Below are 15515 nucleotides of genomic sequence, written 5' to 3' on the forward strand. Positions count from 1 at the left end.
AGGCGATACACCTTGACTCGCTCACTGTTCCTCTCAAAGGGAGCAGTGTAGAGCTGTTTCATCCGCACTCTGTGTTTGGACAATGTCCGCGTAATGGTTGCGAGGCTGATGCTATTGATATTGTGAAATATCTCTTGCTCCTCCAAAATTCTGCTTTGAATCTCATGCAGTTTAATTGCATTATTTGCAACAACCATATCTACTATGGCAAGCTCTTGTTGATGATTGAGGAGCTTTCCTCTTCCCCCAGAGGGAGGAAGACGTTGCATTCTTTTGAGGGACAAAAAACATCAACATATGCATTACTGTATGGCCTCATTGACATGTCAAGTGAGAATAGAAACAATCCATGTAAAATGCAAACTTACCTGTTGGTTTGTTGAAAGATGCGTATAATTGACGCAACCGTTGACCGCCTCAAATTGGGCTGTACTCTTTCACCAGCCTCTCTTAGTGAAAGACCGTGGTTTATCACATGGCACGAATTCCATCACTCACTACTGCCCTTGTAGCCCTTAGAATGCCACCACCACGCATTCTTATACCTCTACCTTGCCCTCTCCTTAGGCCTGCTCTTCTCCCTGGACCTGCTCCTCTCACAACTCCTGCTCCTCTCACTACTCCTGCTCCTCTCACTACTCCTGCTCCTCTCACTTCTCCTGCACCTCTCACTACTCCTGCTCCTCTCACTTCTCCTGCTCCTCTCACTACTCCTGCTCCTCTCACTACTACACCTCTCACTGCTCCTCTCACTGGGCCTGCTCTTCTCCCTGGGCCCCTTGCTCTAACTCTTCCTCGTCCAGACATCTTTTTCGGTTTCTGTTTCCAAAAACATCATTCCTCAAAGTCCTCCTTTTACTGTATACCTAAGTAATGCCATTGATTCTAAGCCAGACTGGAATCAGCTGTGGTTGACCCAATATACCCAACATACATCAGCTGTGTGTCAATTACAGTTTTTTACAATTGCTAAAACACTAAAACCCACTGGCTGAACAAAGTTCTCAGTTGCCTGAACTCATGAAGCTAATTGTGCAGTCTGTTGTCAATACCTTAAACTATTTCTCATGGCAAAACACAATTTGCAGGTCTCACTTAGACTTTTCAGCAAAACTCTAAACACATTCTCAGTCTTAAAACACATTCTGCACTCTAATTCACATGTCATCCATACTGGTAAACACAAGTGGCAACAATCAAATACAAATAGAGAACAAATGTCATTGATTGAACACAACCACTCAAAATGTATTTAACTTGTATCAAATGATGTGACACAACCAATATGAGCCAGTTTAGGGAGCAAACAGGTTGTTGAAGGTGGGAAGGAGAAAGTCTGAGAATGAATAGAAGAAACAATGTGAGGGGAGGAGGACAAGTAAACACCAGGTTGACTCCTTTGATTTGTGTCCCTTTTACTGTGGTAGTGTATATTGTAGTAGGCCTACAGTGCATTGTAGGCTGTATAAGGACAAAACGAAAACAAGTTGTATGGCCCTGAACATTGTGCTTTCTATTTGGTACAGTAACAGTACTGATTGCTCAATAGACTTTGACTGGTTGTAGGTTCATATCAACGAAGAACAAGAGTGGGCTGTGAGCTGTGAGATGCAGGGTACAGTACTATAGGGGTACAAGAAGGAGAAAGAACCAACACAAATAGGAGCAAAGCAAAGTAGTTATTTTTGATACATTTGTATAGCTACTATGAGAGAGAACATGTTTTCATTCATCAAAAGTCAATGATAGATAAATATGAAATGTACTTCTCCCTGAGAACTATACTATACCTGTACTTCTCCCTGAGAACTATATGTTTTGAACAGTGTGTTTTCTATTTTGTGGTGTATTGTTTACTGACTGATTGAAAGTGTATATCATTTTGAACACTTTGTTTATGATTTGACAGCAGTGTTTGATTTTGAGCACAGGTAAAACTGTTTTGAGGCAAAAGTTTCATTTTGCAAGAGGATTCAGAGGTTTTGTAAATAGTGCTTGAAGATGAGGTTTTGTGTTTAGAGTTTAGAGAACATGAGTGACTGTTTCAAGAATGTGTTTTAGCAATTGTAAAAAACTGTAATGGCTCTGTTTATTTGACAGGCTCATAGGTGTGGTCATTTGACAGTCAATGTTTTGGAATTGCAAGGAAGTGACCTCTTGATATACTTCTGTGTCTAAAGCATTCAAGTGTGTTCAGTGTTTTGCAAATCACTTGTGTGTATTGTTTCGCAAAAAGTGAGATGTTGACATGTGCTTATAGTGGTGCAATTCTGAGACGTTGATTTGCTCCTTGAGTTAAGGTGTTGATAATTGTGTAATACGTTTGATTTTAGCGTTTATCCAATCTTAAAAAACGGTAAACAATCGAGAAAAACTGTAAGCAATTGCATTACTCATAGGGGTGGTTATTTGTCAGTCACTGCTTTGGAATTGCAAGGAAGTGACATCTTGATATATATCTGTGTGCAATAATATAAATGTGTTTGGTGTTTTGCAAATCACTGTGTGTAATGGTTGGCAAACAGTGTGAGGCTGACATTTAGCTTATAGTGGTGCAAATCTGGGCCAGGTTTTGCTCCTTGAGTATACAGTTTGGATAATTGTGTAATGCTTTTGAATTTAGTGTTTATTCAATCATAAAGAAATGTTAGCACTAATGTGTTTTTTCGCACTTGATGGCTGTGTTTTAGCAATTGGCTCATAGGTGTGGTAATTTGACAGTCGGTGCTTTGGAATTGGAAGGAAGTGTCATCTTGATATTCTTCTGTGTCGTAATGAATGCAAGTGTGTTTAGTGTTTTGTAAATCACTGTGTTGTTTCTCAAAAAGTGTGCACTGACGTTGTGCTTATAGTGGTGCATCTCTGGGCCGGGTTTTGCTCCTTGCAAACGACTTGGATAATTGTGTTATACTTTTGATTTGAGTGTTTATTCAATGGTAAAAACTTTAAGAGCCACCCACATCTATTTGAGAATGGGCATTCCCAGGCTCTATTCGGCATGATGCACAAATGTAATGGGTGAAAGTTGGACTTGATGTTTGCAGATAAGATATAAGCATGGAAAATAGGAACTGCCTATGGCTTTCTAAAGGAATATGAAGTTAATGTGAAAGGAGCATTTCAAGTTTCTGTACTGTAACATACAAACTCACATCTATTTAGTGAAAGAGATTCACACATATGTGCGGTAAAGGTGTCCAAGTACATGGATTGGTAACTAGACCATGCATTTGGGACACTCCTGAGGTCGCTGGTTCTAGGTTTTGAATCTGATTCCAGTCTCAAATGCCTGTGTGTGCCCAACACACAGTACTCTGAAAACCACAGTTGCTAACTATGACCCCCTTTTCCCACAATGAAAATGTATAATACATTTGATAATACCAAGTTAACTTAAAGTTTAGTATCATAAGGCATTGACTGCCAGTGAATATAAAGATATTGGCAAATATGTACATTAAAAATGCAAGCAAACACTTCTTGCGTTGTTGTTGGATAAGATTATACATTTTGTACGTCAAGCGTCTATATACTGAACGAATTTCTGAATTAAGGCAAAAACGCTCGTAGAGTAGGAGAAGGGCTTTGTACTTTGAATTTTAGGCGCCACCGGAATCAGGGCGTTGAATACCAATCAGCGGTAGCCAGCAAGTAAACGTCATCAGGGGGCTGGTCGAGGTTGTAACCTATAAATACCCTGCTTGCTTGCGTACTGGCATACTCCTAGCATTGAAGCAGACTTTGCAATGGCAAGAACGAAGCAAACCGCCCGTAAGTCCACCGGAGGAAAGGCTCCGCGAAAGCAGCTCGCCACCAAGGCTGCTCGTAAGAGCGCACCAGCCACCGGCGGAGTGAAGAAGCCCCATCGTTACAGGCCCGGCACAGTGGCTCTGAGAGAGATCCGTCGTTACCAGAAGTCCACTGAGCTGCTGATCCGCAAGCTGCCTTTCCAGCGTCTGGTCAGGGAAATTGCCCAGGACTTCAAAACCGATCTGCGCTTCCAGAGCTCTGCTGTCATGGCTCTTCAGGAGGCCAGCGAGGCTTACCTGGTTGGTCTGTTTGAGGACACCAACCTGTGCGCCATCCACGCCAAGAGGGTGACCATCATGCCCAAAGACATCCAGCTGGCCCGTCGCATCCGCGGGGAGCGTGCTTAAGTTGATCCCGACAACGTCAAGAAAAACAAACGGCTCTTTTAAGAGCCACCTAAATAACTCATGAAAGCTCATTTTCCATCCAGTGTTGGTACACACGCTATTTAATAGCCCACGCACATACTATACTCTAGCTACTACCATACAGTATGTTTAGCCCCCCAGTAGAAGTCACGGTTGAAAGCCGACGCTAGAATGACCGAAAATTCTTTTTACCATATACACTATGTGTAGGGCATATAGTAGTAGTATTACTAATAACCTTTATATTTGTATAGCACCTTTCATACAGAACAATGCAGCTCAACGTGCTGAACAGCAACGGATGTACGTGCACAGTGATGCCAAACAATTTAAATCAAATAAATATAAAATAAAAATAGTGAGTGCATACAAATTTAAGCTATAACATGATAACTGCAGTTGTATTTGTTTCAAGATCAGTCAGAACCGAAGTTAAAGACTAAGGTGAAGCGATACCAAGAACTACATCTGATGGAAGACAGCACCATATGCAAAACAATGTTCCTAAACATTTGCGACGTACTCTGCAACTCCCTGTCACACGCCTGTTGTTGACAAAAAAAGACGAGTGCAACATCTGGAACCGTTGGGTTTTTTTTTTTTGTGTTACGTTGTTGCGGCCAGTGTATCGAGTCATCTACACGCAAACTTATTGTATAGTGCAGTGTGTTGCAGTTTGTGTTCTCTGCATTGCAAAACTGCTCCACATATGTCGTTTCGGTTTTAGAATTAGGCTGCAGTTGACGTACAACATTAAAAATGCGCACAAGGTGCGTATTTCGAGCTCAGAATTCGGTTTGATCATCGTTCATATTACAAAAATGTGTGATAGTGGAGTCTTATGTGATTTTCCGAAACAAGGTAGGCGCAACCCTCTCTAGAGGAACATCCTGAAAACATAAGGAGATTTTGATTATGTTGGAACTGCTTTTCAAAGACAATGTGGGTGGCTCTTAAAAGAGCCTTTGGGTTGAAAAGCGTAAAACGCTTTACTTGGAGCTGGTGTACTTGGTGACGGCCTTGGTTCCCTCAGACACGGCGTGCTTAGCAAGCTCGCCGGGCAGAAGCAGACGCACTGCAGTCTGGATCTCCCTGGAGGTGATGGTGGAACGCTTGTTGTAGTGAGCCAAACGGGAAGACTCTCCAGCGATACGCTCGAAGATGTCGTTCACGAAAGAGTTCATGATGCCCATGGCCTTGGAGGAGATGCCAGTGTCGGGATGGACCTGCTTCAGGACCTTGTACACGTAGATGGCATAGCTTTCCTTCCTGGTCTTTCGGCGCTTCTTGCCGCCTTTGGCTGTGGTCTTGGTCACGGCTTTCTTGGAGCCCTTCTTCGGGGCGGGCTTTGCTGGCTCAGGCATGATGCTTTCTGTATGAGGATTCAGACAGAACTGCGGTACTGCATGCAGTCGTGCCACCTCTATATATACAGCACTCTATGCTAATATTTCACCTAGGCCAGCCATGACCAGAATCCCAGACGATGGTTGGTTACTTTGAAGCGCAGGGGCGGGTCCGTCTACTAAGCCCGCTCTGACCACAGAAAGATAGTTTAGTCCGCACTTCCCCTTCTTTTGTCATCTTCCCGCACTTTCTGAGCTACCTTGGCATGACCAAAATGAAGTCAATATACGAGACCTGCGGCATTAATTAAGCCTCATTGTTAGTGATACATATTTTCAATAAATCTGCATCGTAAACACTGACAAAGTCTTTATAGGAGAGATTCAAGTAGCCTATACGTGCATCCATGAAAGTGAGTTGCAGCATATGACTCAATAACTGAATCGTTTTTTTTCTTCAGTTAGAATATCTACATGTCAAAAAGACTAAGATGTGAATTTGATTATTGGTTTGATTATTGGTTCAAATTTGGTTTCCATAGGAGTGCTCCCTGTTATGGGAGTTACAGTTTTTTTTTCAGTTGTCCTGTATGTCCTATGTTATCCCAAACAGATTAGGAAAAACTCAAAAAAGGTTTGCCGTGTATGACTTTGTAGGGGGCCCCAGAGTATCTTCGTGGGATTTTGTTGGTGAGATTGTTTTTTTCATTGACTTTTGAGTTCCCTGGCAATGGCCTGCATTTTACATTGCCTCACAATACTTTTGCAAACACACTACTCTTGGTATATTCGCCACTTCCATATAACGTGGATCAGCTCATACAATTGTACTTTTGAACTTGGTATTGCATGTGGGGATATAGCCATGCTTATCATTAAGCAGTAAAGCTATGAAATCAGTGGGAATACATTTACAATGAACCTAACAGGAGAAGGCTCACTAAAATAAATAATTATGCATTTACAGTGGCTGTTGGCCGTGTTGTGCATTGTAGGTTATATTCAGTATTAGTGCGCCATAGTTGACATCTTACACCACACATTGGTATTGAACATTCCCATTTTTCAATATAAACGCAATTGGAATCATGTTTTACGTAAGTATTTGGGTGGCTCTTAAAAGAGCCTTTGTCTCAGAATGAGGTGAAAGATTATTAACCTCCAAAACCGTACAGAGTACGACCCTGGCGTTTCAGAGCATAGACGACATCCATTGCGGTCACGGTCTTTCTCTTGGCATGCTCGGTGTAGGTGACGGCATCACGGATGACGTTCTCCAGGAACACCTTCAGCACACCACGGGTCTCCTCGTAGATGAGGCCAGAGATACGCTTCACACCGCCACGACGAGCAAGACGCCTGATTGCGGGCTTAGTGATGCCCTGGATGTTATCACGAAGAACCTTACGATGACGCTTGGCGCCCCCTTTACCGAGTCCTTTTCCTCCTTTGCCTCTTCCACTCATTGTCACTGTTTTAGTTTTACAGCAATGTGTGCACCTCAGCGTGTTGTACGAGGTCTTATATCCATCTGGAGGACCTGTTTGAAGACTATAAACACTCCTCCTCGTCCGTCCCTCCTACTTTTCTCTACTGGTGTTGGCGCGTACATGCAGCAAATTGTACGTCACCTTGACACGTCATTCAGTATTCAAAGTACATAGAATTTAAGTGGACGGTTATATCCAATCCTCTTTGTCTAAAATGTAACTATTATGACCGACCGAACCACTAAAAGGATCCATGGCCTTTGGGAGCTCGACTCTTTGTAACCCATACAGTCCATTTTATAATAGTTGTTTTCATAGTAAGGCTACGGGATCTGTCTTTAAAGTGGTGTATGTAACCCTCTTTCTCGCTAGCCAACTACCCATGATGGTGTGCGGTCTTTCAAATGCATTGTTCCTATAAAAACAATTGGTCGTAATGAGTAATGTATGCTTCAAGCTCAAGCTACGTTTGCAATATTTTCAGCTGAAGATGTAAAGTCTATCAAGGTTTTAAATCCCCACCAACCAATTAAGCAATGAACACACATGGTATGGCAGTATGTATTCACCTGCTTTAGAGCCAGAAAGAAAAGTTAATCTTTAAGTGAAGTTTAGCCAGAGTGGCTGATAATAAATAAACAGTGTGTTGTTAATACATCTTTAATAAGCTATTAAATTCTATTTAAATTAAATACAGCTGACGGATCCCCAAAAAATTGAAATATGCTTGCAGAATTCTGCTCATCGTTGTTATTTTTGTATCATTCAAACATGATTACAAGCCGGTCCATTAGATACTTTGTATCACCTAACCACTTCAGTTTGTTCCATTTTAAAGGTGTTCGCAATACATGGAGATTCTGGGACTTTGTGATTATTGTGACCATTGAACTGACATATCTGGAAACCAAGCTGCAACCTAAACTGGAAGGTGTCGTTTTAACTATTGCATGCGTTAAAATATTCAGTGATTTTGGAGATCACGCACAAAAGGAAAGGAGGATATCCAGCAGGCGCCAAAATGAAGCAACGTTTGTCTTCCCGCAGGACCTACACGTTGATTGGCTCTCAGTATTCTCGCCTCAACCACTGAGGCAATGAGCAACGCTGAGCTTGAGGAGAATAAATACACTCCCCTCCCCGTTTTGCTACACTTCAGTATTCGGAAGAACCCATACAACTCCTAAAATGAGCGGCAGAGGCAAAACCGGTGGAAAGGCTAGAGCAAAGGCCAAGACTCGCTCCTCTAGGGCTGGACTCCAGTTCCCCGTGGGCCGTGTTCACAGGCTGCTCCGCAAGGGCAACTATGCTCATCGTGTTGGTGCTGGTGCTCCGGTCTACATGGCTGCAGTGCTCGAGTATCTGACTGCTGAGATTCTCGAGTTGGCCGGCAACGCTGCCCGTGACAACAAGAAGAGTCGTATCATTCCCCGCCATCTGCAGCTGGCTGTGCGCAACGACGAGGAGTTGAACAAGCTGCTCGGCGGAGTGACCATCGCTCAGGGTGGTGTACTGCCCAATATCCAGGCTGTGCTCCTGCCCAAGAAGACCGAGAAGTCCAAGTAAATCTGACCTCTAAACTATCAAACAAAGGCTCTTTTAAGAGCCACCCAATTACTTTTTAAAAGTTCATTCCAAGTTGCTTAAAGTGCCACTCTGCCCCCCCACCAATTGGCACATACACCTATCAGAAAAGGACTTTATGTTGTTTTCTTTAATAACTGGTGTAGCAGGCACTGGTCAATGCCATTCATGTTACTTGCATTTATGTAAACACTAGCAGCCTAGCTTGATTTTGATACATACTTGAACATAAACACACTATATTTAGACACTCAATGTACTACCATTGGGTTGTCTGGACACAGCCAGAAAGACCAAACTACCTCAGCCAATGTATAAACAACATAATAATTGTCGAGGTGACATAAGGTTAACTATACATTCAGAAACGTCCTGTTGATGCCCATTGTTGAGATTTTTGTGAGCCTCTAGTTGTTCAGGGTCTATGGTGGCCCATATTAAAACAATGAGTCAAAGTCTCGTTTAACTTTTTGAAACGTTTGAAACTATTGCTACTCCACGTATGTATCGCCACAATCTGTTCTTTCACCTTTTAACTAGTCTTTCACTTTTGGTGAGATGTGAGATCATTGGAACGTTTATTGACTTAAGCAATGTGAGACATTTAGAGGGAAAATCACTATTTGGTGGAGCTGTTAACAATTCATGAACATTTGAAATCTGAGACTGCACCCTTCTATTTGTAAGACATGAGAAGCCTTCTTTAACAATTTGTTGGATTTTAAAAGCTTGTGTAAAATCGTAACTAGTAACTACTGCCATCAAATATAAGGGGAGTAGAAAGTGTAAGTTAACCCCAAGCTCTGAGCCTAACACACCACCTTGTGCGATGGTGACACCACAAAGTAATTTGTTCAACTCCTCGTCGTTACGCACAGCCAACTGCAGATGAAGGGGGGATATCCAGCCCCCTGCATTTTTCTGAAAAAATAATCATCAAAATCAGCATGGCAAGGCTCAGGGAGATTTTAAACATTAAATGGTGTTTTTCTCTGTGTCACAGTTAGAGAAACTTATTTTCTTTGTGAAACTGTCCTCCTCTTCTCCTATGTTGATGTCTGCTGCGATGGGGAATAGTGAAGTGCATGGCGTAGAAAAGAGTATGACCTGGACCAAGTGGGACTTATAGTTCAGTCTGTGTAAGTCTATTGTGCCTTGCTAGTGAGGCAGGGTTTAGTGTGTAGGCAATCCAACGGAAATACCTGATGATTCAAAGGCATGCAATCTTATAACATGTACACCTGCAAGTAATATCTCTTATCGTTAAACTTCCTCTCAGTCCTGTAACCCATCCACGCCTACACTATACCATGATGTATGGAACAATATCATTACAGTTTTTTCTTGATTGCAGAAGCACATTTTTGAAAACAGGGCCCTGTTTTTCAAAACACTACACACAATTAGCACCACCACACACCCAATTAGTAGAACAATTCACATCCTTTGCAAAATTAAACATGCATCTAAAAACAATACACTAATTTATCAAAACAAATTGCGTTACCACAAACACACTAAAACACACACACATACACACACACACTCAGACACACAAACACACACACACACACACACACACACACACACACACACACACACACACACACACACACACACACACACGCATGAAACATATAACTTATCGTTTTTTTCACAACATGCCTACGGTTCCTGTCGGGCAGGGGGGCATTATCCACATCACAGGCAACTGACCTGAATGTTTATATTTGTGTGTTGTTGTTGCTTTGAGATTTTACTTGAAAAGTGTCTGCAACAACTGAACATTGTGTGTAGTGATTTGACCAGGTGATGTGTAATTGACATTAGAGTGTAAAGCAGGAAAGTCAGAGTCTATACAGATAAGGGAGTGTGAAGAAATGCCAAATTGGGTCGACTGATTGGTACATGAAGTTTTTTGTGTGAAACACTGTAATTCTGTTTGTACCAGTAACACACTGCTGCTCCAAACCTAAAACACTTTTAGCAATTCTACACCTCAGTGATTAGAGTGTAAGTGAACGACACAGGAAAAGTGCAAATATACAATACATTCACCAAAGTTTTGTACGATTGCATAAACACTCAAATCAAAAGTATTACACAATGAACAAAACCTTACACTCAAGGAGCAAAACATATGCCCAGATTTGCACCACTATAAGCAGATGTCGCATTTCTACTTCTCAGTGATTAGGGTAGTGTAAGAGAAGTACACAGAGAAAGTGCAAATATACAATACATTCACCACAAGACCAATGCTGCGGAAAATATAATTAATTTCTCTCCATACACCCAAAACCAGTCAACATTGAGAATCACAACAACGAGTTTCCCAGTTGTCATGCTATTACAGTAGTGTGCATAACACTTTAAGCTCAACAAATATCAGACCAACATATTCTGTATCCAGGTTACAATTGCAGTAAAACTAAAATAAAAGATCTGAAAATACAGTACAAATACGTTTTTTTTTTCTTCTTTCCAGAATGAGTGCCAGTGTTGACTGAGAGACATGATGGACATTATTGAAAATGGTATGGTCACCGCTCATTTTTGGGTTCAGTATAGTACAAACCTGAAATCGTCCCAAAGGCACGAACTGTATTCGACCATATGGGCTACAACTTTGATTGTCTTTAAATGTATCTGTATTTACGAAAGTGTTCAAAGTGTTTGTTTCCAATAAATGTTCAAAATGTCTGCATTCCCATTAGGATGTGTGTCTGCTGTGATGTCGGATCGGCCGAATATGTCTGGCAGCCATGTGTTTCACTAAGTCCAAACAGATCCCATCTGAAAAGCACAGATTCGCACAGGGTACTTTATTACCGATTATACGGGTCATAGAGGTCCATGGTTTGTTCTATTGCTCACCGAGGTGCAAATGCCAAATGATTTTACAACTTTTTTAGAGGAGTTTTCCTCAGAAAAGAAATATGGGTTGCCACGACGCCCCTGTCACTTCTACGGTTCTCTGTTCGTTGAAACACGGAAAGGGTGAAAATGCGAGGTAATTTAAGTTTGCTTTAAAGTGCAAGGTGTGAACTTCACAACCGACATCTTCATATCCGCACATTTTGTTTCGTTAGACACATTTTGTTACAAAATGCGAGTGGAGAAAACACAAGCGAGTCCATCACGGAAGAGAGGAATGGAGAGCTCTTTCAGTTGAGTCTCAACGGTTCTCATGCCTATCTTAAATACAACCCGCTGGCGACTCGTGGTACTCGTTCACTCGATTCTCTCGTACTCTGATCGTTAGACACCACGAAACTATGGCTGAAGTTGCCCCAGCTGCCGCGCCTGCTAAGTCTCCCAAGAAGAAGGCACCAAGGCCCAAGAAAACCGGACCCAGTGTGGGCGAGCTTATCGTCAAATCCATCACTGCATCCAAAGAGAGGAAGGGAGTTTCTCTGGCTGCCCTGAAGAAGGCTTTAGCCGCTGGTGGATACGATGTGGAAAAGAACAACGCTCGTGTCAAGGTGGCCATCAAGAGTCTCGTCTCAAAGGGCACACTGGTTCAGACGAAAGGAACTGGCGCGTCCGGCTCCTTCAAGCTGAACAAACAGGCAGAGGTGAAGAAGCCTGCGAAGAAGGCTCCCGTCAAAGCCAAGAAGCCGGCAGCAAAGAAGCCCGCTGTAGCCAAGAAGCCCAAGAAGGCAGTGGCAAAGAAGCCCGCAGCTGCTGCAAAGAAGTCTCCGAAGAAAGCCAAGAAACCCGTTACGCCCAAGAAGGCAACGAAGAGCCCCAAGAAGGCCAAAAAGCCCGCCGCACCCAAGAAGGCAGCTAAGAGCCCCAAGAAAGCTAAGGCAGCGAAACCCAAGGTGGCCAAGCCTAAAGCCACCAAGGCGAAAAAGGCTGCCCCTAAAAAGAAGTAAATATTGCGCTTCGCGTGCTGCTCTTTGTAGTTAAACAAAGGCTCTTTTAAGAGCCACCCAACATTTCATTTGAATGCATCTCTTCCTACACTGGTGATGGTCAAATCTAAAAAAAAAAAAAAACATGATTTTGCACCTCATATTGTTAATTGCAGTCAAAAGAGAGAGAGAAAAAAACTGCTTCGTTTATATTTGCTTTGTTAATGTGGAACGCCTTGGGTCTCTCAAAAGCATTACACCTGCATTGTGACATGCACGTTGATAAGGTTACACAAAGATACATTGAATTCATGAACCATCTACATTCCATTTCAACTCACAAAATATCTCAAGACGAAAAACATAAAAAGCTTGTTACATTGTAACCAATTTCAGTACAATGATTACGTAACAGTGGGTGTTATCCATTGTTTTACCAAACACGTCACACAAATATCCAGTTGACTCCTCAACCAGCTCAATTTGACTCATTATTCGCAGATAAGAGTCGTTGACAAAATAGAGTGATTTATTAAGGCCATTGAAATTCAAGATTTTCGAGAAGAAGCGGGAAAGGGAAGGATAGAAAGCGGCCGACACCAAACTAAGCTTGACCTGATGTCACATGGTAAGCTATAAATTGATTGGCTCTCAGTACGGTGGTTTCAGCCAGTGAAGGAGGGAGACAAAGCATATACACAGAATACTGGCTCACCGTGTACCTTCACATTTGTGCTTAGAAATATTGATGGGAAGTTGGGATCATTTTACTGACTCGGTTCCTTGAATGTCGTTTACTCAACATTTTATAGCCAGTTCCATGGCCTTAATATGTCCACTGCAAACACGTATCATATTCTCATGAAGTTAAGTGTCATGAGAATCTCTTCTGAATGTCCGGAGAATGGATGCAACTGAGAAGCGGCTTATGTTTGGTTGAACCCTCTGGCCAGCCTCATGTATGGTCAAACCCATGTTGACCTCATGGTTGAACACATTGGCCTGAATCTCTAAAGAGATACAGTAATGGCTCTCTTTCTTGCTCTTCCTCTTCATCCTTTTACTCATTCTCCTTCTCCTCCTCTTACTCTCACTCCTCTGCCTCTCTGGTCACCTCTCACTGCAATGTTGCCATAAATTGTTCTCCAAACCAGGAGCTTATGTTTTGATTTAAAATTGCACAACAGAAAAAATTGGAAATGGAAGTTTTGCTATTTGAATAGCAGTGGGTTCTGTCTGAAAACAAGGAGGTTTTCGCATTGATGAAGTGTGCAAAGTAGAGAGGATGGTGTTTAGTGTTTTGAAGAAAGTGTGGTTAACAATTGAAATCTGTGTCTAAAGCAGAGAATTTTGTGTTGTGTTTTGAAGAGTTCATATCAACAAAGAACAAGTGCGTTGTGAGTAGTGAGATGCAGGGTACAGTACTATAGGGGTACAAGGAGGAGAAAGAACCAACACAAATTAGAGCAAAGCAGAATAGTAATTTCTGATACAATTTTAGCTACTATGAGAGAACATGTTTTTGTTCATCAAAAGATGACGGATAAATATGAAATTTGTTTTGAGATTAAACATGTACTTTTCCTTGAGAACTATATGTTTTGAACAATGTGTTTTCTATTTTCTGGTGTATTGTTTACTCACTGCTTGAAAGTGTATATCATTTCGATCACTTTGATTATGATTTGAGAGCAGTGGTTGATTTTGAGGCGAAAGTTTCATTTTGCAAGGGGATTCAGAGGATTTGTAAATAGTGCTTGAAGATGAGGTTTTGAGTTTACAATTTTGAGAAAATGGGTGACTGTTTCAAGAAATGTGTTTTAGCAATCATAAAAAAAACCTGTAACTCATCTGCTGCATTTCTATAGTGTTTGGAGTTTTTTACGATCGGATACACACAATTTTGACTGCTTGGTTTTGTTTTTTAATCTCCTCACACAATAAGCACAACCACACACCCAATGAGCAAAACACCTCAGATCCATTGCAAAATGAAACACTCTTGTAAAATCTATACACTCATTTACAGTTTTTTACGATCGGATACACACAATTTTGACTGCTTGGTTTTGTTTTTCAATCTTCTCACACAATAAGCACAACCACACACCCGATGAGCAAAAACATCAGATCCATTGCAAATTGAAACACTCTTGTAAAATGTATACACTCATTTAACAAAACTATAATGTCACCATATGAAACACACACATTGCATATACTGAATTCTGTTTGTACCACTTACACACTTCTGTTATAAACCTTAAACACTTTTAGCAATTCTACTTCTCAGTGATTAGAGTAGTGTAAGTGAAGTACACAGAGAAAGTGAAAATACACAATACAGTAAAAACACTACCCAAGACTGATGAAAATATGATTTACGTAATTCTCTCCATATACCCAAATCAGTCAACATGTCAACACGGAGAATCACAACAAAACATGTCCCAGTGTTCATGCTACTTCAATAGTGTGCATAGCACTGTAAGCTCAGCAAATATCAGACAAAGGTGAAAAGATGTTTCCAATAAAGTTGCATTTTACCCTGATGCCTTTTTAGGATTTGTCAGTGTCGCCAGTGTTGACTGAGAGACCTGATGGACATTACTGTATTGAAAATGGCATGGTCACCGATAATGTTCGCTTGAATTTATCTGAGCCTGATAGCATTACGTATTTGCCAAAAGCATGTTTATGATCTCTCTATCTTGTTCTTGCGTGAATATGGGCCTGTCCTCCTTTCAAGTTTATTTGATACATTTGGTCTTCTTCTTCTTTGAGCACATTTTCCTCCTGCTTCAGGTCTTCCTCTTCCTCTACTTCCACCTTGACCTCGGCCTCATGGCATGGCCTCGGCCTCTTCCTCTTCCTCCTCCTCTGTGGATTCCCCCTCTCACCCTCACTCTTCTTCTTCTTCTGATTCCTTCCATTTTGGTTGAAGACAGATTACAGTTACTCATCTGCTGCATTTCTATAGTGCTTAAACCTGTTTGTTGTGTCTACAATTGCAGTTTTTTTGCACAATCGGATACACACTAAAATCAAAAGTGTAAC

General features: G+C 41.6%; 5 protein-coding genes across 5 annotated transcripts; 3 read left to right on the forward strand and 2 right to left on the reverse strand.

Annotated features, from left to right (window-relative positions):
* Positions 1 to 3746: 3746 nt before the first annotated feature.
* On the forward strand, positions 3747 to 4157 carry LOC308365709 (histone H3.2; the record flags this gene model as incomplete). Its single annotated transcript, XM_080839240.1, has 1 exon — positions 3747 to 4157. The coding sequence occupies one exon, from the start codon at positions 3747 to 3749 to the stop codon at positions 4155 to 4157; it is 411 nt and encodes a 136-aa protein (XP_080695366.1).
* Positions 4158 to 5167: 1010 nt separating this feature from the next.
* LOC308365725 (histone H2B 1/2-like) lies at positions 5168 to 5542 on the reverse strand (the record flags this gene model as incomplete). The annotated part of the gene is made up of 1 exon (XM_080839281.1): positions 5168 to 5542. One exon carries the CDS (start codon positions 5540 to 5542, stop codon positions 5168 to 5170), a length of 375 nt encoding a protein of 124 aa, XP_080695407.1.
* Positions 5543 to 6612: 1070 nt separating this feature from the next.
* Positions 6613 to 6990, reverse strand: LOC308360744 (histone H4; the record flags this gene model as incomplete). The annotated part of the gene is made up of 1 exon (XM_080832855.1): positions 6613 to 6990. The coding sequence occupies one exon, from the start codon at positions 6988 to 6990 to the stop codon at positions 6679 to 6681; it is 312 nt and encodes a 103-aa protein (XP_080688981.1). The 3' UTR covers positions 6613 to 6678.
* A 1212-nt stretch (positions 6991 to 8202) lies between these two features.
* Positions 8203 to 8599, forward strand: LOC308379366 (histone H2A-like; the record flags this gene model as incomplete). Its single annotated transcript, XM_080856480.1, has 1 exon — positions 8203 to 8599. One exon carries the CDS (start codon positions 8203 to 8205, stop codon positions 8578 to 8580), a length of 378 nt encoding a protein of 125 aa, XP_080712606.1. The 3' UTR covers positions 8581 to 8599.
* A 3277-nt stretch (positions 8600 to 11876) lies between these two features.
* Positions 11877 to 12479, forward strand: LOC308378872 (histone H1-like; the record flags this gene model as incomplete). The annotated part of the gene is made up of 1 exon (XM_080855881.1): positions 11877 to 12479. The coding sequence occupies one exon, from the start codon at positions 11877 to 11879 to the stop codon at positions 12477 to 12479; it is 603 nt and encodes a 200-aa protein (XP_080712007.1).
* Positions 12480 to 15515: the final 3036 nt, after the last annotated feature.

This window comes from Sprattus sprattus (genome assembly GCF_963457725.1).
Source record: "Sprattus sprattus genome assembly, chromosome: 1".
NCBI lineage: Eukaryota > Metazoa > Chordata > Actinopteri > Clupeiformes > Clupeidae > Sprattus > Sprattus sprattus.